Source organism: Olea europaea, unplaced genomic scaffold, assembly GCF_002742605.1.
Source record: "Olea europaea var. sylvestris unplaced genomic scaffold, O_europaea_v1 scaffold1483, whole genome shotgun sequence".
In the NCBI taxonomy this organism is placed as follows: Eukaryota; Viridiplantae; Streptophyta; class Magnoliopsida; order Lamiales; family Oleaceae; genus Olea; species Olea europaea.
In genome coordinates, this window is record NW_019232393.1 from 46,726 (window position 1) to 67,697 (window position 20,972).

Genomic DNA, 20,972 nt, shown 5'->3' on the forward strand with positions numbered 1-20,972 from the left:
AATTAAAAATATAAAAAATATATAATTCTAAACAAATAAAATTTCAAGATTTTAAAAGAATAAAATTTTAAAAATAAAATTGATAAATTCTAAAAAATAAAAAAATAAAATCTAAAATAAGGAATTTATAATAAAATAGAAAACCCAAATTCTGAAAAATAAAAAAATTATTTAAAACTTTAGAAAAATAAAATTATAAAAAATAAAAATAGTTCAAGATTTTAATAATTATATACACAAATTCTACAAAAATATTTAAATGAACACGCATAAAAATGTTATTTGTTTTTATTGTACTCTTTTAGCAAGAAAAAATATCATAAGATTCATTAACTTTAAAATGTATATATTATTTGATAATAAATATAAAATAATTTTTCAAAATTTCAAACCAAACATGTGTATTCTAATTTTCTGTTTTGAGAAATAATTTTTCAAAATTACAAATCAAACGTGTTTTTAGTAATCTTAAAACATATGCTCAAAATGGAAAATTAAAAATGAACTCCAAATTCAAAATAGAAAATTAAAACACAAACCAAACATGCCCTAAATAGTTTGTTCATTCATTGTTGCATTATTTTCACGAAAAATACATTAGATGCAATATCTACATTCAAATAAAGATATAGAAATGAAATACGATTTTGGATGAATGTAAGAGTTAATCTTAAAAAGATTTACAAGAAGAAAAGGTAAACAACTTGTTATATAGTCTGAACAACTAGGAACCACAATCTTGGAAATGTAACCATATTATAGCACGGATAGCTTTACAAATAGACTAATATAGATTAAAGAAGGTATAACTAAAAAGCCAATTAAAATTAATTTTTTGACTATTACTTCACTATCACAGTCATCATTTTTGAAATCTTCTCTTATATGTACCCACTTTATCTCCAACGATCAAAAAGTAATGATCAAAATCCTTACCAAATTAGCACATATTATAGATTCATTTGGATTAAAGAACAATACCAAGATGGAATCGAACTTCGAGGGTTCCACTAACTCCTATAACTGATAGATCTAGGGCAACTATGATGTCTCCATTCTCCATTATGTGATGCTCAAAGCAGGTTTCGCATCTTGACCAAGGTATTCTGGCATAATGGTTATGGATGTGGTGGTGACAACGACTTGGGCGATGCCATTGGTATACTTGTAACAGATCAATTTGGTGGCTTCGATGTCGTAGGTGGTGTTGCTAATTGAAGCGGTGGTGAGTTTAGATTCGATGTGGAGGTGGTGGTTCTGGCGACGATTTGAGTGGTGTTAACAGTGTCCTTGTGACAGATCAGCTCAATGGCGATGATGTTGTAGATGGTGTTGCTAGTTATGTAAGTGGTGGATTTAAGGTAGAGTTAGTGGTGGTTATGTATTGAGGGGGTGGTAAAGTGGAGGTTATGGCTTTCTAAATGTGATTTGTGGCTAATTTGTGACATTGATATTGTTTGTTATTGTGACTGATTTGTCATATGACGCGATACATGATTTTTGAAATTTCATAAGTTTTTTATTTTGAAAATATATTTTTGAAATTTTTGTAGTTATGTATTTTTTTATTTTAAAAAAAGAAAATATATATTTGAAATTTTTATAAAATGTGGAAATTACATCCCACCATATTTTTAAAGATCAATATTCTAAAATTATGGTGAAGGTTTCATTATTCCAAAATCAAATATTTCATATTTAATTATTAAATATTATAATACAAATTTCATCCAACTGTAATTATTTTCATTGCCCTCTTTTCTCTACATCTTTCCCTTCTTTCTCTTCGAATGCTGGCGACCATTCAAACTTCGGCAATGAAGGAGCTGCTCTAGTCGACACCACGCCACAAGCACCGTTGCCGCCTTCGTCGTCCAAGATGAGCACTGTTGCTTAAAACACAAACCCTAATTAATTTCCTTGTCTTTTTTCCATCCTTCTTTTTTCCTCTCTCTCCACCCAATCCGTCGGACTCGATCCCCCCTTTTGTAATGGCATCACACACGGCACAGCGGTAGTGGTGCCTTGTTACAAGCAGTATCGCTGCGTGTATCGAGTTGTCCCTGCCACTACACGTAGAGCTCCTGCAAGCATGCATCGACGTCGCTGTTGGACTGTTGTCTATCGTGGATTTAAGGAGGTCGTGGTGGTTATTGTTCATAAGGCGGTAGTATTAATGTAGTGGTGGTGGCGGCAGCTGCATCGGATTTGGGGATTTTTTTTTCTCGGTGTGATGATTATGGTGTGATTGAGATGGTGGTTATAATTTTTGGTACAGGAGGTAGTGCTGCCGCCTATGATGTTGATGGTGATGGCGTTGGTAGTGATGGTGGTCATTACAGTGGAAAATCAATGACGATGGTGATTTTGTGCTGTCTGGTGGTGGTGGTCATGACGATAGTGTTGCTGTTAGAGGTGATTGCGGTGGGTTTGGCACAGACGGCCGCGGTGGTGTTGGTTTTGCATTGCTCTGTGTGCAATGGTGATTTTGTGTGGTCTGTGATGGTGGTCCTAGGTCGGAGTCGGTAGCGATGGTTTTGACAAAGACGGTGGTGGTGGTTTTGCAGTTAGAGCAGTGGTGAGATGGTGGTAGCAAGTTTGATTGCCTGTAACCATTAAATTGGTTGATCTGTAATCAATAAACAATATATGACCAATAAAAATAGATGAATTATAACCAATAAATAATGTGTAACCTTAAAAATTGTTAATTTGTGATCGATATTTTAATAATTTGTGACTGTATAATAAAATTTTTCAGATACATGAGGTAGATAATGTGGTCCTGCCGATGTTAACTCTGGAGGATCTCAAAGACATGGGGATCAATGCTGTTGGTTCAAGGAGGAAAATTTACTCCGCAATTCTCAAGCTGCAAAAAGAGTTTTTGTGAGTTCTCAATGTTGTGCATGAATTGGTTTTAGCATTTTTGGTTTGTGGGCTTCCTCCTTTTCTTTCTAGTAATCTGAATAATGATGATATAATTTTGTTATGGCAACGTAGTTTTGGAGTTAGTGTTGTATTTTTGATGTTGTCATCTTACTAGGTGTTGTGAAATGAAACCGTCAATGTATAGAAAAAAGATGGCCAGGAAAGAAAGATTGACTTTGTTAGACTACTAAGTCCTTGAAGCATCTTAATTCAGTCTTATGGATGTTTTTGAGTTAAATCGATGGCATTCTGCTGTGATTTTTCTCAGAACCTGGCCTCTTCGATTGCCACAGGTGATGATTTTCTTTTCTTAACTGAGCAAGTGGTCCTAGGTCCCGGATTACTATTCTCCATCAATCAATGTAGTTGTTAATAACTAACTTGAATGACAAGGCGATCACTTTGCCTGTCTTGTTTGTTTACATCTATTTTGTGGAATAAGTTAATTTTTGTGGAAGTGGAACTTCTTGGCTTTAATTATGCACCAGGCAGTTTTTTTTCTGAACCCAAAATTCAGACTGCTAAATTGTTTTTAATTCTTTTCAGGAGCTAATGTTGACTAATGATTCTATTGAGTTGAGGTTTATAGGAGGACTTATGCTTGTTTTGTTAGAATATGCAATGTTTATTCTATATATTTCTTCATGATTGTGGAACTGCATCTAGCAAATTAACTTTTATGTCAACTTCACAATGAATCTGGCTAAAATTTACTAAAATTACTTGTTAGTTGTGGTGGCAGCCTGTTAGAAATGGATTAATTTCAGTAAATTAAGAGTACATTGATCTCTCACTGACCGCATTACTCCAGAGTCCCCCAGGCTGAGAGGCATCCATCTTGGATTTGATTTCTGGAAAAAAAAAAAATTGGTATTGTGAGCTGAGGTTTATTATAGTCTTGCACCGACCTTAATCGCTTTCGAATATGTAGTTAGATGTGACATTTTCTCACAATGATTCGTCGTGTTGCGCTTGCAGTTGAGAGACGTTGACTTGGCTTTCTTTGTGAAAGAAAATCGTGGACACAAATTTTGAAGTTAGTCAAAGAGGTGAAATCCGATGGGGTCTGCCAAATATGAGTTTTAGGGATTGAACTTTCTGGGGAGAAATGTTTCCCATTAGAAGATGATAGTGCTCATGCAGAAATCATTTGATGTCCTTTAATTGTTGATGAGTCATTTCAGCAAAAATAGCACCGAAGTTTGTTTTTCATTTACTATAGAATCAGGGAAGTGGGTTGTCATGTAAAAAATGATTCATTGGGTTTTTGAGAAATCTCGCTTGTAGTTGAGAGAAGTTGGCTTGGCTTTCTGTTTGAAAAAAATTCTTCATGCAAATTTTGGAAGTTAATGAAGGAGGTGAATAATCTGATGGGTGGGGAGGTATACTAATCTGATGATATCTAGATTCTGGGTTAGATAGATTGAAAGCGCTACTTGTGCCACAGGAGTGCCACTCCAAGGTATGCATTTGTAATTGCTATGTAGGACTTCAATTATCAACTCTTATATTTGCTTGATGTGGACCTATGTTATTGGCTACGGCCTACGAGGTAACAGTGGAGGAAATGGTAAATTCGTGAGTGTAGAGTAATAGCAAGTTTTGTGAAATGTACATAGTATAACACTATAACTTGCTTCTTTTTTGCTGGTTCACATCCATGGAAAGCAGAAAGGAAACCGAAAGGTTGCGAACCTTTTGGCCACTTGAGAGTGTTGAACTTGGACGAAAATAATGGATAAATAACCTACGAAACGCTACTCGAGCTATGCTAAATTTCCAATCTATGGAGATTAATATAAGACATTATTCTTCCCAACCTTGCTCCGTTACATTGCTTAAACAACGTTATTAGTTTGTTTGCTGTGAGTTGTTGTATTTTTATTAGTGGGGCAGATTGTTATATATTTTAGCCTTTAATACAACAGGTTTCTATTTGATGTAATGTTTTTATCAATTCAACACCCAACTAATACTTTTGTGTGTTTACTATACTCTGCATGTATGCAATCTTCAATTTTACTGGCAAGTGGCAGGCTAAATAAACCTATGCAATCAAGTCGATCGTACTAGGGGAAATTTCTACTGTATCCATTTTATCATTATATTCTCAATCTCAACGTTTGTGGTCTATCCAAGTAACAAATATTATACATCGTCTAGTCTTTGTAGACAATCTAGTTGGGGGTCACACCGTCATAACATTTGAAAGTGGATGTTTGATCTAAGCTTTTCCATTCCACCCTCGATGGAGTCTCTGCATACGAATGCACGTATGCTCTCCTCTACAATGCATTAGCCTTCAAATGATACAAGGGGAATTTATAGTGTTACATACGAAATGACTTCCATTGGATGAAGATGCACGTGGCTTCGTCCCCTTAACTGAAAAATTCAATCTTAGGCTTTAATGTGAACTCACTCGCCTGTGGTGCACTTAATGCTCTTACAGAGAGCAACCATAATACAACCTAAATTGGCAAAATTTTGACATTCCACTCATTACAAAGATCACATCAATCATTCCAAAAGGATTTTATACATAAATTCATGATCTTCACGTATGGGTCGTCACTTGCTCCGGTTGAGCTTCATCATTTCGACGGATAGATGCGCTTGAGCCTTGGGTGGAGCTTCGAGGCTTCGTTGTTAGCATGGGACTACTTCGGTGAGTATGGCTTCGGCACTTCGAACCTACAGACTCCAATAATTCACGTGGCTTCATCGCAAGGGACTTTAGGGGGTCGGTCACGTGGAGCCTATGTGACGAGGTGTAACAATAGTCCCCCAAGTCTATATATGGTTATTTATATCTTATGTGAACTTAATACTTATTCATATCATGTGTAGACTTCAATATTAAGTAGAATGTACTTTAGGCAAGTTTTCCTGTCATGTTTAGATTTTTGACGAACACAATAGTTCCCCAAATCCAAATATAGACATTTGTGTCATTATTGGAGTTCAATTTGAACCTATTTCTTGTATGTCGTTTTATCATTATGCAGTGTTAAATTGTTGAGGCTTTCTGTTTTAATAAAAGCTAAATTTATTTGAGCCAAAACAGGAAAATGCTAAACAGCTGAGGCTCCTTTGCTTTGAGAGAAGCTGAAATTTATTTGAACCAAAGTAGGAAAGTGCTGAACTGTCGAGGTTTCTTTAGTTTGAGAGAAACTGAAATTTATTTGAGTCAAGTAGGAAAGTGTTGAACCATTGTGGCTTCTTTATTTTGATTGGTAAGGCTTTGATAATGGTGCCATTGATTTGATATTTTTGCAGTTACGAAGAAAAGACAGCTGAAGCATTTGGCTTTTGATACATGTATGGTTGTTATATTTAAAGCGCAATGATGGCCACATTGTAGTAAGGTCGACGCAGTGAGGCTCATGTGTGAAGAACATATATCAATTTGAAGTGTTAACAAAAGAAACCGTTTGAATTCAACGTCTCAGATCTAGCAAAAAAACAGACGCTTCGAATGGAATATATTTTGATCCAATGGTTGTGATTCATTTCCTCTTTGTATAAAAGCTAAAAGCCTACCATTGTTTTGGCCTTCACCTTTGCAAAAAATTTCAAAACTCTTTAGCATTTACAAATTTTTTCAGCAATCTCCATTCTTAGGTGACACCACGTTCTTCGAGCTTTTCTTGATTTAGATAACTTTTGTAAGATTCTATCTTCCCATTTTTTCCATCTTCTCTTTCAAGTTTAATGGCTTCTGGGTTGAGTGCTAGTAGTGGTAGGGTAATAATCGCCAGGAGTGGCAAATAGGCTATGCTTGGTAGGTTTGAAGAGGGTTATTGGGCCATGAGTGTGGGTCCCATTGATTACGAGGTAGGGTGCGGGTTGCAAAGATCCCTGTTCATGAAATTATTTCTTTCGATTTAAAATTCACCGCAAGTGTACGGTTCGTTAACAAGTAGTAAATGGACTATGAGTCCAAGTATCGATCCCACAAGGATTAAATTAGTTCAAATCAACCTATTATGACCTTAACCGAAACACGAAAGTAAAATTGATGTTTTGTACTTTACTAAAAGGATGTAAATTATGATGCAATTATGAATGAAAAATTATATTAAATGCAAAATAACTTGGATACAATTTAACTCGAATTTATGAATTAATGAATTTACTAACACACTAGGATCACGAATTCCCAAGCAATACCCGTTCAATTTTCAATCATGCAAATTTGACACCCAATTCCACAAAAGATGAATCAATATTCCTATTTTAGTTTAGCAATCTCTCTCAAGCAATGCCAAACCTATCCCAATATATGATTCGACTATATTTCTATGACGAATATTAACATACCGAAATGCATTATAAATTCATGAATATCCCATAATTCACACAAAACATAGATGTATATTTCTATCTCCTATCGGACCCTATGATAATTTATACTATGTCGAACCTATTTTCTTTCTTTCGAATGCATAAAATAGGTCACCACAATCATACAATTACGTGCACAATAATCATATGGAAATAAAAACGTAATAAACCATTCATTTCTGAAATATGCGTTTAAAGATGTCAAATATCCAAATCAAAAATCAAACGTAATATTACAAGGTTCATCGATCTCCTAGCAATGAAAAATCTAGTCCAACATGCTAAAAAGAAGAAAACATAAAAATAGTTGAAGAAACGTCATCACCCGATCGAATCTTCACTTGGCGCGATGTTGTCTTCTTGTTCTTTTCTCGTTTCTCCTTCAAAATCTCTCAAAAACTTGTAAAAACGATGTCCCTTGCATTCTGGTCGAGTTTTTGTTTATATAGGACCCTAAAAAATTGTTTCCATAAGAGTTTCGATGGAAAAAGAAAACTGCGTTTTTGCCCTAATATTGCTCTATGCGGTCGCATAGAGTAATTTTTTTTTGCCTTTTTGTCTTCGGTATGCCTCACCTATGGAAGATGTGCATTTTGGTCCTCCTACTTGAATCCTTCACTTTTTGGCATCTTTTTTTTCATTCTTTTCATTCCATCATCCCAAGATATCGTCAATTGGAAATTGGCTTAATCAATTTCTCGATTTGTTCATCGGGTCAACTTTTGGATAATTGCACCTTGGTCCCTGAACTTTCACTTTGCGTCATTTTAGTCCTTTTTTGCGTCTTTTCTCCTGAATTTCACTATGTTTATCATTGTTCCCTACAATTCACAAATGTAATGAGATTAAGTCACAATTCAATCATTTTACTCATTATTTAGTTATGTTTGTGACCTAAATAAGTGTGCAAAAACACACTTATCAAACCCCCCAAACTTGAGCTATTGTTTGTCCTCAAACAAGACAGTGACTTAATTCTGAACAAACATGGCTTAATACCCTGTTGTGGCTCAGGATTGGACTAAGTATTTGACTTTATGAAAATTTATCTGTACAAATATGACCTCAACCTTTACCTGTTAAATGCAAATTGACGTGTATGTGTGAATTTATGCCAACATATCAGGTTCATGATGAATTTGAGTCTTGACCCCAAGTGGTTAAATATATCCTTACTCGCTCAAGAGATACACAACCCTCCAAACTTATTCTTTTCACTCAATTATCCCGGGGTGGTATCTTAAAATTAGGAATTTACATAGCTGTAGTCCTCATCCTCTTGTAGTTTGGATTTAGTCTTATTATCACAAGTTTACATTTCAAAAAGTAAGGCTCTCCTCAGTTTGATTGCTTCGACACTCAAGATTAAACTAGGTTACTTGCCTAACCTCAGAGGTATAGTCTCTTCAACCAAATGTCTAAGAGTTTTTCGTCATGTTATTGTCTCTCTTATGTTTTTCTCACCTTTCTTTAATTTCTGATTTATTGTCATCTTCTCATTTGCTTTCTATATAACCAATGTAATGAGCTTTAGGCCGGCAATTTCCAAACCAGTTGGCTTTAAGGCACCAGGTTTTAAACCCTTGCAGGCTTATTTACTTAAGTTAAAAAAGCTCGATCAGATAACTTTTTTATTAACTTCTTTCCCTCTTGTTTTCTATATGACCCATGTATCGAGTTTTAGGCCGGTGACTCCCAAGCCAGTTGACTTTAGGACACCAGATTTTGAAATATCCTTACAGGCTTACTTGCTCGAGTCATAAAGGCATGAAAAGAAGTGTTTTATTCTCACATATTAATTTTGTGCCCTTTGTTATTTCTATGCATTTAGTTTCCAAAACCAACCCCTAATTTAAGATTTTCACCCACTCTTCATCCCACTGGTCTAGACAATCCACACTATAAATTTCATGCACGGAGCCCCCGCTCATCTCAATGCTTTCCTATAATAGCTCAACTATCACCAAATTGTCTTAAGGTAGTTTATGGGTTAATTTAATAGAGGGTTATCATTCTTTTCCTATGTTATGCTCAAAATTCAGTCATTCTCCTAATATGTCAAGCATGAATAGCGTGCATAGATAATGTCAAGTGTTGCATCAACAAGTATTAGTTAGTCTAATTAACACCCGATCCAAAGTTTTGCAGTTTAAACTAGTCCAATAATATCATCATAGCTAACAAGGTTATCAAGCCCACACAAGCATGCATGAAGAGAATTTAAAACCAATTGAATAAAATGCAATTTTTTTAACACTCATCATGCACACATTATGTAGTGATGTAAATCAGTGGAAACTAGATAATGATAAACACAGATAGAGATTTAAAATTATGTCACCCTCCCCAAACTTAGTTAATACATTGTCCTCAATGTAAAATTAACAAAAGATTAAAGACATAATTTTAAGGACAAAATGAAGAAGAAAAAACAAAATGAGGTAAACAGTATTCCCCTGATCAAAATGGTGACTGTGAAGGAATGTTGGGTCCGACAGCATCATCTCCAGGAGGGGACGGCAGGCAGGCTAAAATCTCTCGTAATATAGCAAACTACTGGGTCTGCTCCGCCTGCATAGCCTGAACCCGTGTCTCCAAACTCCCTAGATAGTCCTAAGTCTCGTTTACCCGCCACTGTATACCATCCATCCTGCCAATGTACATGCCCAATCGTCCATCAAAGGTACTCATCTGTCGGCGTGCCGTGAGGGACTCACTGCTGGCAGTGGAAGCGAAGTTTCGTGCAGATGCCATATCCGTCTGTACCTGCTGGATGGTGGTACTCAGTGCTCTAAAGGAGTGCTGAAGTTGCTGCATGTCTTGGCTGTGTCCAGTCATAGCGGCAAACATCTGCCTCAATAACTGGGTGTCCATGTCAGTCGGTGGTGGCGGAGCTTGTGGCATTTCAAAGTCCTCAGCTGCTTGCCCTTCTTCAATCTGTTGCTGTAGCCAGCGCCGTTTTCCAACTTCTGTTGATGTTTAATTCTGGCTCGGTCCTAGGCCTCGAGTGTGAGGCGCTTGATAAATGGACTTGGTTTCTCCGGTGCATCCCCGGGCTGAACTTGTATGCCTAGAGCTCTACAAACCCCACTTATCAAGCTCGGGAACATTAGTGAGGTGTGCCTGTCACCCCATGCGCCTGTAATGTGTATCTGATTGTAAATGTAAGTGGCCAAGTCAATCTTGTTGCCCTGAACTAAGTGATGAACCCCACCTTCTGATTTGTGAATGTCGTCCTATGGGAGATGGGCTAGATGTTGTGGCAGATGAACAACCGTAGGATGGCTATAGAAGGAGTGAGGTCAATCTGATACCAATCAGCAGTAGGGAGAGGCCAAGCATTTTCACATCCCAATAAAACTTTTGCAACCTCAACCCAGTTGAAATCATACGGGACTAGGACTACATTAGTCCAGGTGAGCTGATAGTAGACATGAATTACCTTAGGTGAAAACATGATCCATTTTGCCAGAACCCATGTTTGATGCAGATGGTCAGATCCAGGTGTGTCTATTTCAGCATTGAAGTTTGCAAAAAATTTCTGCACCAAATTTTCATAGATGGGGTGTGGTCTTTTAAACACTTTCTCCCAACCACAGTTGTGGATTAAATACATCAATTCAAAACCCAGGAAATCATCCAACTTAACTGGTCTTTCGGGGATGAGTGCCCACTCACTAACAATGTTGGCATAACGGGCTGCTTGATCTAAAGATAGAAAATGCCGGACACCCCATTCGGGCTCCCTAGTCCGGGCTATGCCAGAAGTGCAACCAACCTTCTTCTTTCCTTTTGATGTTCTTTTTGGAGGCATCATGTAAAGGTAAATGAATAGTATTCATTAAACTTCATTTTGAAAAACGAGAGGGGGAATGAGATTAGTAAGATATGTATTTCACAAATCCCCCAAACTTGCTTCAACATGCATATAGAACTCCTTGGTATGCACTCATCAAAACATGACATTCAAGGTAGTGTAACTAGTGTGCCAAGATGAAAAACTGGAAATTTAGGCCGAAACAAGCACATTTGAAAAATTGGACCCATGACCAAGTTCGCATGTTCGACCCTGGATATCATTGAAAAATATCGAAATTTCCTCAAGCAATCTCCAGGCATATGAAAGTATTCAATGAGATCTACCATATATTCAAATTTCAAAGCAAATGGACTTCGTTTGGTATGCCATATAATGGTGTAAAGTAGGGGGCGTAAGATGCCGTGACATGCTGTGACCTAGCCATGTGCCTACGTATTGCAAAATGGATGTGATGTTTTACATGTGTTTATGAATGTGACATATGCAAACTTCAAGAAAACATGCTCAAGAACGTAGAAGGAAGGCAAAATAACAATTCACACACAAAATGAAGCTCAAAACATCCAAAAATGAGTCAAGTGACCCGTGAGTAAGTGAACATTTTCACCTCGGACATCATCGAGAAAACTCAAAATTTTCCTGAGCAACCTCTAGGCAGATGAAAGTACGTAGTGTGGAGTGGCACATATTCAAATTTCACGCTCATTCGATGTCGTACGGGTACTTAACGCAAGGGACGAAGTGGGTGTTGTGAAATGACGTGAGCCTAGCACGTGTGTCTACATGTGTGTGTTGGTATGAGAGTGTTTCGAGCTCAATATCTATGGCATTGGATCACCACATATAAGGGAATGCGTATAGTCAGATTGTCCAATGCGAGATTGCTCAAAATGCACAACAAACTTCACTTAGGCAATTTTGTGAACATGTAGCATGCATGCTTTATAAACCCTACAAAATACAAAATTGATAATGGCCCACCAATCCACAACACAAACCAAGTTTAACATACACAAAACCAATGACTACCATTGCCCATTCTCCACAATCAAGTTCAAAAATTCTTGTCTCATTACGAACCAAAGTAGAGAAAAAAAGAATACATAAAGAAAAAAAGGAAAACGAACATACCTTGAATTCACTAAGGAGGTGTGGAGTGTTGATTTATGGTGTCAATGGGGTGGGGAGTTGAGTGAAATGTGGAGTGTGATTCGTGTGGGAGTGTGGTGTGTGAAGTGTGGAGTGTGTGAAGCAAATAGGGAAAAATGAGGGAGGGAATGGCTCGGTCATGGTTTAAAACCATGACCTACTATGTGGCCACATAGTACTAAGCTATGCGATCGCATAGTACTAAAATTTTCCCCCAAATGATACTCGGATAGTTGCTATGCGGTCGCATAGACATTTTGTCTATGCGATCGTATAGACCAATTTTAAAAAAAAAGAAAAAAAGAAAAAGTACTGAAATGCAAAAAGGTATTTCCTCGTAAATTTTTTTTGAAATGCGTGAATCATACTCCCAAAAATCCAAAATCATTTCAAACTCACTGAACATGTGTGTAATGCCTTGGAAACTATGTGAACTATAATTTCGTCCTATTAACATTATATGGATGAACGATGACCTAGAAAAATGCAAATGTGAAAATTAAATAATTCTAAAAATAATGTGAGAAGTAAGCTAAATAGAAGGATACAGTGGGTTGCCTCCTACCAAGCGCTAGGTTATAGTCGATAGCTCGACTTTACCGTATTGCATCATTCTGGTGGTCTAAGATGAACGGTAGACTTTTCCTTTGAAAAATCGCTACCCCAATAGTACTTCAAATGCTGTCCATTGATCTTGAATGTCCCCTTGCTGTCGTGAGTAATCTCAACTGCCCCATGTGGAAATACCTGTGTAATAGTATACGGACCAGACCACCTCGATCGCAGCTTTCCTGGAAACAGCTTAAGCCTAGAGTTGTAGAGTAGCACTTTTTGCCCCACCTTAAATTCACGCCTCTGAATGTGCATATCATGCCATTTCTTGGTGCGTTCTTTGTAGAGTCTTGAATTCTCATAGGCTTCCATTCTGAGCTCATCCAACTCATTAAGTTGTAGTAGACGTTTTTCACCTGTAGCCTTTAAGTCCAAATTCAATTTCTTCATTGCCCAGTAAGCATGGTGTTCTATCTCAAGAGGTAAGTGGCATGCCTTCCCAAAAATCAGTAGATATGGTGACATTCCTATAGGGGTCTTGAATGCAGTCGTATAGGCCCACAAGTCGTCGTCCAGTTTCTTAGACCAATCTTTTCGTGACGAGCTTACTGTGACTTCGAGTATTCTCTTCAATTGCCTATTGGACACTTTGACCTGTTCGCTGATTTAGGGCTGATATGCAGTGGCTACATGATATTTAACATCATATTTAGTCAACAATTGTCCAAACTGGCGATTGCAGAAATATTTGCCCTCGTCACTGATTATAGCCCTCGGTGTGCCAAAGCGGATAAAAATATTTTTCTTTAGAAACTCAATTACCACCATCCCATTGTTGGTAGGCAATGCAAGGACCTCTACCCACTTCGATACGTAATCCACAACCACTAATATATATTGATTAGAGAAGGATGGAGGGAATGGTCTCATGAAGTCGATCCCTCAGACGTCAAATAGTTCCACCTCTAGGATACTGTTCAAAGGCATTTCATTTCTCCTGGATATATTACCGATACGTTGACATTGGCCACACCTTTTCACGAATTCAAAAGCATCCTTAAATAGCGTAGGCCAGTAAAAACTTGATTGAAGGATCTTCGCCGCTATTTTTGACGCACCAAAATGCCCTGCATATGTAGATGAATGACAATGTTCTAATATCAAGGACACTTCTTCCTCAGGTACGTAGCGACGAACAATTTGATCAGCTCCCCACTTGTACAGAATGGGGTCTTCCCAAAAATAATACTTCAGTTCAGCGAAAAATTTCTTCTTCTGGTGACTTGAGTAATCTAGTGGAATGATAGACCTGGCTAAGTAGTTAACTATGTCCGCATACCAATGTGCCTCCCCCATACCAAAAATATGTTAATCTGGGAAGACTACGTTGATTTTCATGGTCTCTGTTTGTTCTGTGGCCTCGAGTCGAGACAAATGATCTGTTACCACGTTTTCACTGCCCTTCTTATCCTTGATTTTCAAATCAAACTCTTGAAGCAACAGTATCCAACGAATGAGACGTGGCTTTGCATCCTTCTTTTCCATTAAGTACTTGATAGCAGTGTGATCTGTGTAAATGATGACCTTTGACCCCACAGATATGATTGAAATTTGTCAAAGGCGTAGACTACAACAAGGAGCTCTTTTTCTGCAGCGGCATAATTTAGTTGAGGGTCATTCAATGTCTTACTTGCATAATAGATCACGTGAAATATCATATTTCTTCATTGTCCCAATACGGCCCCAACAGTAAAATCACTGGCGTCCCACATTAATTCAAATGGTGGATTTCAATCCGATGTGGTGATCATGGGTGTTGAAATCAACTTCTCTTTCAAGGTGTTAAAAGCCAGCAGACACTCATCCGTGAACTCAAATGTGGATTCCTTCATCAACAAACAGCACAGTGGTTTAGTAATCTTTAAGAAATCCTTGATGAACCTTCTGTAGAACCCGACATGGCCGAGAAAACTACGAACACCTTTCACTGATGTAGGTGGTGGTAATTTCTCGATCACTTGAATCTCTACTCTGTTCACTTCAATACCCTTTGCTAAGATTCTGTGTCCTAGCACGATGCCTTCCTCTACCATAAAGTGACATTTCTCCCAATTCAATACCAAGTTAGTCTCTGTACACCACTGTAGCACAAGACTCAAATGCTCCAAACACTCATCAACTGAAGACCCAAACACTGAGAAGTCGTCCATGAATACCTCGATGAATTTCTCAATCATATCTGAGAAGATAGCCATCATGCAGCGTTGAAAAGTGGCAGGAGCGTTGCATAACCCAAACGACATCCTACGGTATGCATAGGTACTATAGGGGCAGGTGAAAGTTATCTTCTCCTGATCGTCAGGTGCTACTGGAATCTGATTATACCCGGAGTACCCATCCAGAAAATAGTAATGCGAGTGTCCTGCTAGTCTCTCGAACATTTGATCAATGAACGGTAATGAAAAGTGATCTTTTCGAGTAGCAGCGTTTAGTTTGCGGTAATCGATGCAAACTCTCCATCCAGTCACTGTTCTTGTAGGAATAAACTCATTTTTCTCGTTTTCCACCACTGTGATATCCCCTTTCTTGGGAACAGCTTGTAATGCATTGATCCATGCACTATCTGATATTGCATAGATGGTGCCTGCGTCGAGCAACTATGTGTTTGATAAAGTTTAAGCTAACCCTACCTTTAATCGAATAGCAAAATCAATTTGTGACTAAACAATATAAAATCTATCAACTAAATAGAAAGCAATGTAAAGAAAATTTATCAAATTCGTAAGAAATATTGCTACGATGTAGATTTCCCCTTGTTATTCCATTTTTAGTGTAATAATTAAATTTACAATTTGAAATCATTCATGTTGGTCAATGTTTCTAATTTAACTGAAAGCCTCTCTCGATAACGATCAAATTTATTCCCCTCATGTGATCCTCCTATCTCTTGATGAAAGATGTAAACATGATAAATGTATTAATAAGTGCTAGAACATCTATTGAAACCATATAAAACATAGAGGTATATCTCTATCCTTTATCGAACCTTAAAATGTTTATTATATTGTGCTAAAATCCTATTGTCTCTCTCGATAACAATAAAATCCACTAACAATTCAATTTGTGATCAAACAATTAAAAAGAACAATAAAAACGATAATAAACATCCACAAATAAAATCAAACTAAAGTCAAAATAATTAATTAAAAGCTAAAAATATCATAACAAGGGTTCATCTCATCCTAACAATGTATAAAACTAGCCTAATATATTGAAATGATAAGAAATCATATATAAGTGGAAAGATATAACCCGAATTTTTGATAAATTGAGAAGATGAAGATAAGTCTTGAAATCTTGAATTCTTGAATCTCTTCAATGATTTCTTAATGAATCTCCACTTGCGCTTTCTCTTTTTTGTCCAATACCAAGTTTGAATCTTCACTTGATTGAATTCTTGCAAGTCCCCTTCAACTCTATCACAAAAACAATGAATTCTCCTCATTTCATGATGATAATTGATGAATATTGGTGTATATTATGTATAAGAGATATGTATGAGAGCCCCCTTCATGTATTCTCCCATTGGGTATTTGTAGTGGTCGAAAATTGGTGAAAAATCATGCCCAAACTGATTTTTAAAAGAGTTCCAATCGAATAAGGAAAGTAACACTCGCGCACGAATTTTTTTTTATCTCTACACTACAGTCAGTATTTTGATCATAACTTTGTCTCTTAATATCTGATTGAGTTGATTCAAAATGCGTTGGAAAGCTAACTAAAAGGGCTACAATTTTCCTATAGATAGATATTTTCCTATTTTTGACATTTACTATGCCAAACATTGGTCGCAATCCTTGACTAAAAATCTGAAAAATATCATGTGATTGGGAGTCGATTTAGGGTAATATTCTGATGATATTCCATTCCTTTTTTACTTCTAATTGCATCCTATTGACTCCCATTGGTGAGTGCAAATTATGCACTTATTTAGACCATTTTATTAAACTTTTATGTCGTCAAATTATTAATTTCTATTTAACTTGAGTTAATTTTAGTTTGTTTTTAGTGATGGACTCGTTTGGAGCAAATGGAAAAGGATGAAGAACAAATTGGCTAGTGGATGCAATATTGAAGATCAAATTAAACGCTTGAAAAATTGAAGAGGACGTTGATTGCACAATGGAGGAGCTCAAGGACTACATTACATTAACTTAAAAATTGAATGACTCGAAGAAAATAAGTTATTAATTGGCCCTCCAACGGAATCAAATTTTAATAAGAATTCAAAAGGCTGGAAAGTCCAATTATAAATTGGACCTTCGACTGCCAACAAATTGAAAAGGAATTTGGAGTCAAACATGTGGGCCACTTGGGAATTCAACTCATATAAAGTATCAACAATGGCTGCCCATTGTAGGGAGATAGATACACACGCAGGAGACAAAAAAAGGCAGCCGATATCTTATATACACGTACGGAAATCGAAGCTGCTAGAATCTCTTTTTTGGTCAAATTTGGTGGCTACTTAATTATTTATGGAGAGAGATTTATATGTATAGGCAGAGAGAAATTGGGCAGCCAATTATATAGTATATATTTTGCAAAAACCTGAGGCGGCCAGGGAGAGATTACGCAGAAGCTGGAAGTTGTAGAAAAAATGAAGAAAGACTAAAGCATACGGGGATGATAGAGACGGCAACACGCAGAAAAAGGGCAGACTTTTTGCAAATTATTCACGTTCCATCAATTAACTTGGTAATGTCTTCCATAATTTCTTCTTTTTCTCCTATTAATATGAGTAGCTAAATTTAATTTTAGGGCGAATAATGTAACTAATTTGGGATCATTTATTTATTTTATTTGAGATTCTTGTTATTTTATATTTTATGTATGGATTTTAATTATGTTTTTAATACTTTGAATTTTCTTGCAAATTATTCAATGATTTCGTGAACAATAATTACATAGAGATGTAGATTCTTGTTTAGACCGCATATTAAATTTCGGTAAATTAATATAACGTGTAGAGATACCTATATTAATTACTGCGTTCCTACAGAAATTCTTAGAACTGTTATTTCATTTAATTAAAATTAATTTGTATAGAGATATGTAATTGAACCAATTAAATAGGCTCACCGTGAACTCGAGAGGGGTAAGTTGAATACAATTGAAAAATTCGACTGAACAATACTTTAGTTTTATGAATCTCGATATTAAAAATAAAGGTGGTCAATAGGTGAATTTGTTCTGCCCTAATATTCATTTATTAATTGAATTTTCACTCATTTTCTGTTGCATTCACGAAATTTCTAGTAGTTAGATTTAAAAATCACATTCAATTATTTATTTATTTATTTTCATTAAATAGAAGTTATGAATAATAAATTGAGTACTAAAATATAGTTCTCGTGGGAACGATAATTCGAACTCAAAAGGTCCACTTTACTACTTATTACGATCCGTCTACTTGTGGGAAAAAATTGACAACAAGTTTTTGGTGTTGTTGCCGGGGACTATTACTTTTAATCTTAATTACTTAATTAATTAATTTTTATTTTTAATTTTTATTTGATTTGTTTATTTTCTTTTATTTATAGGAAAATGTGTTTGTTGTATGCTCCGTGTCCAAGGCGACGATCTTAAATCGTTTGATTCGAAAATAGAACATACCTTTAGACGAAGACGTACGGAACACAAACAAAAATAGCAACATCAAATGGCTGACAATCTAAACAACCCTATCCCTATACAGCCAATTGGACAAATGGCTGTGAGAGATCTACAGCAAGAGCAAAGGGAAGTAAATGAAGGGGACCTGCCTGTATTTATGTTCTTAATGCCTATAGCAGCAATCATGCTGTCCAACATACTATATCCAGATTTTGGGTAGACAACTTCCAGATGCAGGCTGACTGGATTAATTTGATGAGCAACACTTTGCAATTCTACGGGCTACCCCATGAGAATCCAAACACACATATCTCTAGATTTCTCAGGAATTGCCAGAATTGTCATGCTCCCAAGTTTAATGAGGATGCCATCAAGCTGCGATTATTCCCATATACACTAAGAGATGTAGAATTGGAATGGCTGGATGCTGAACCTGATGGAAGTAGAGGAATTGACCAGAAAATTCTACAATAAGTTCTTTCTACCAGCTAAGGTAGCAAAAATCAGGTTGAAAATTCAATCTTTTCAACAGAGAGATGGGGAGAGCTATCACGAGGCATGGAACAGATTTAAGGAGTTGATGAGGAAGTGTCCAAATCATGGGATCACAATTGATAATCAAGTGCAATATTTCTACACGGGACTTTCACCACTGTCCAAATCTCAAGTGAATTCCTCCGTAGGTGGATCGATCATAGGGAAATCAGTGCAACAATGTATGGATCTGTTTGCGTTGATTATTGCTACTCACTCTATGTTTTCATCTTAAAGAGTGGTGCCTCCAAAAGCAGCGGGAATATATGAATTGGACAGCACAATATCTACCAATGCCCAAATAGTAGCATTAATAAAACAGCTAGAGTTATTGGTGAAGTCACAAAAAAAGGGAGCACGTGTAGTAATAATTGGCCCATCATGCGAAAACTGCGAGGCAAATCACCTAACAAAAAATTGCACATCTATGGGCTTTTCGGAGGAACAAGTCAACTTCATTCAAAATGGCTCTTGAAATTTTAATCCCTTTTCACAAACATATAACCTAGGATGGAGGCAGCACCCAAACTTTAGATGGTCGGATAATCAGCAAGGGAGCAGTTTAAACAATATCCAACTAGAGAAAAAACCAAGTTTGGGGGAGATGTTCAATTAATATATGCAGAAGACAGACAAGGTGTTCCAGCAAATAGACACTAACTTTCAGAATCAGCAAGCATCCATCAAGAAATTGGAAACTCAAATTGGTCAGATAGCTCAACAGCTTGTAGAACGCTCATAAGGGACATTGCTAGGCAACACAATGGTCAATCCAAAAGAGCAAGTGCAAACTATTACAACCAAAAGTGGGGTGCAACTTCCAGAGATACATGTGAAGAGACCAAAGAGAAAGGACAAAGAGGTAATGGTTGAAGAGGCTGGGACAGAAGTAGAGTATGAACAACCAACTAACGAGGAGGATAAAAGAAAAGAAATACCCACAGTGAGAGCATCCAACCCCGTGAAAGCTTATGAACCACCAATTTCCTTCCCTCAAAGGTTACAGAGAAAGAAGTTGGACAAGCCGTTTGTCAAGTTTGTGGAGATTTTCAAGAAATTACAAATCAATATTCCGTTTGCAGATGCAATAGCCCAAATGCCCAGCTATGCAAAATTCTTGAAAGAGATCCTGTCTAACAAAAGAAAGCTGGAAGAACGTGAGACTGTCTGCCTGAATGAGGAGTACAGTGCAATTCTATTGAAAAAGATGCCTCCTAAACTAAAAGACCCAGGGAGTTTCACGATACCTTGCACAATTGGGTCTAATTATTTTGAGCATTATTTATGTGATTTGGGTGCCACTGTTAACCTTATGCCTCTCTCTATTTATAGGTCTCTTAGGTTAGGAGAAGCAAAACCTACAACAATCTCTTTGTAACTGGTTGACAGATTGATCAAACGATCAAAGGGGAATATTGAAGATGTGCTACTCAAAGTTGACAAATTCATTTTTTCGGCTGACTTCATCATTTTGGACATGGAGGAGGATTCAAACATTCATCTGATCTTGGGAAGACCCTTCTTGGCTATCAGAAGAGCGCTGATTGATGTTTACAATGGAAAGATGATTCTTCGGATGGAAAATGAGCAAGTCATATTCAACGTGTTCAAGGCGTTGAAACATCCATTGACTTCGGACACTTGTTGCTAAATATATGTTCTTGAAGAGTTTGTGACAGATACATTTGAGACTGAGCATCACACAAATCTTTGTGAGGTAGAACTTGTGCAAACGGAAGAAACAAATGTAGGAAAAGCTAAATGTGTTGTCAACTTGGCCATGCAACCAATAGGAATAAGACATTGACAGTATGAATCTCTTGGCGACAACCCTTCACCCCCAGTACCTTCAGTGGAAAAGGCACCCATTCTTGAACTAAAGCCCTTGCCTTCACTTGTCCATTATCCATATTTAGGAGACTCCACAACACTTCCAGTAATCATCGCGAATGATATGATAAGG

General features: G+C 36.8%; 1 protein-coding gene and 1 long non-coding RNA gene across 2 annotated transcripts; one reads left to right on the forward strand and one right to left on the reverse strand.

The window, feature by feature from the left end:
* Positions 1-2,759: 2,759 nt before the first annotated feature.
* LOC111376295 lies at positions 2,760-4,448 on the forward strand. The gene is made up of 2 exons (XR_002699447.1): positions 2,760-3,224; positions 3,910-4,448. It is a non-coding gene; the product is annotated as an uncharacterized LOC111376295 (long non-coding RNA).
* Positions 4,449-12,856: 8,408 nt separating this feature from the next.
* On the reverse strand, positions 12,857-14,517 carry LOC111376296. The gene is made up of 3 exons (XM_022999247.1): positions 14,352-14,517; positions 13,810-13,926; positions 12,857-13,038 (listed from the first exon to the last, which is right to left on the reverse strand). Exons 1-3 carry the CDS (start codon positions 14,515-14,517, stop codon positions 12,857-12,859), a joined length of 465 nt encoding a protein of 154 aa, XP_022855015.1.
* Positions 14,518-20,972: the final 6,455 nt, after the last annotated feature.

Coding starts and splice junctions, on each gene's coding strand:
- LOC111376296 (XM_022999247.1), bottom strand. CDS start 14,517: ATGATATTTCACGTGATCTATTATGCAAGTAAGACATTGAATGACCCT. Junction 13,927..14,351: donor ACAGATCACACTGCTATCAA/GTACTTAATGGA, acceptor CTACATATGCAG/GGCATTTTGGTGCGTCAAAA. Junction 13,039..13,809: donor TGGCCAATGTCAACGTATCG/GTAATATATCCA, acceptor AGCTGTTTCCAG/GAAAGCTGCGATCGAGGTGG.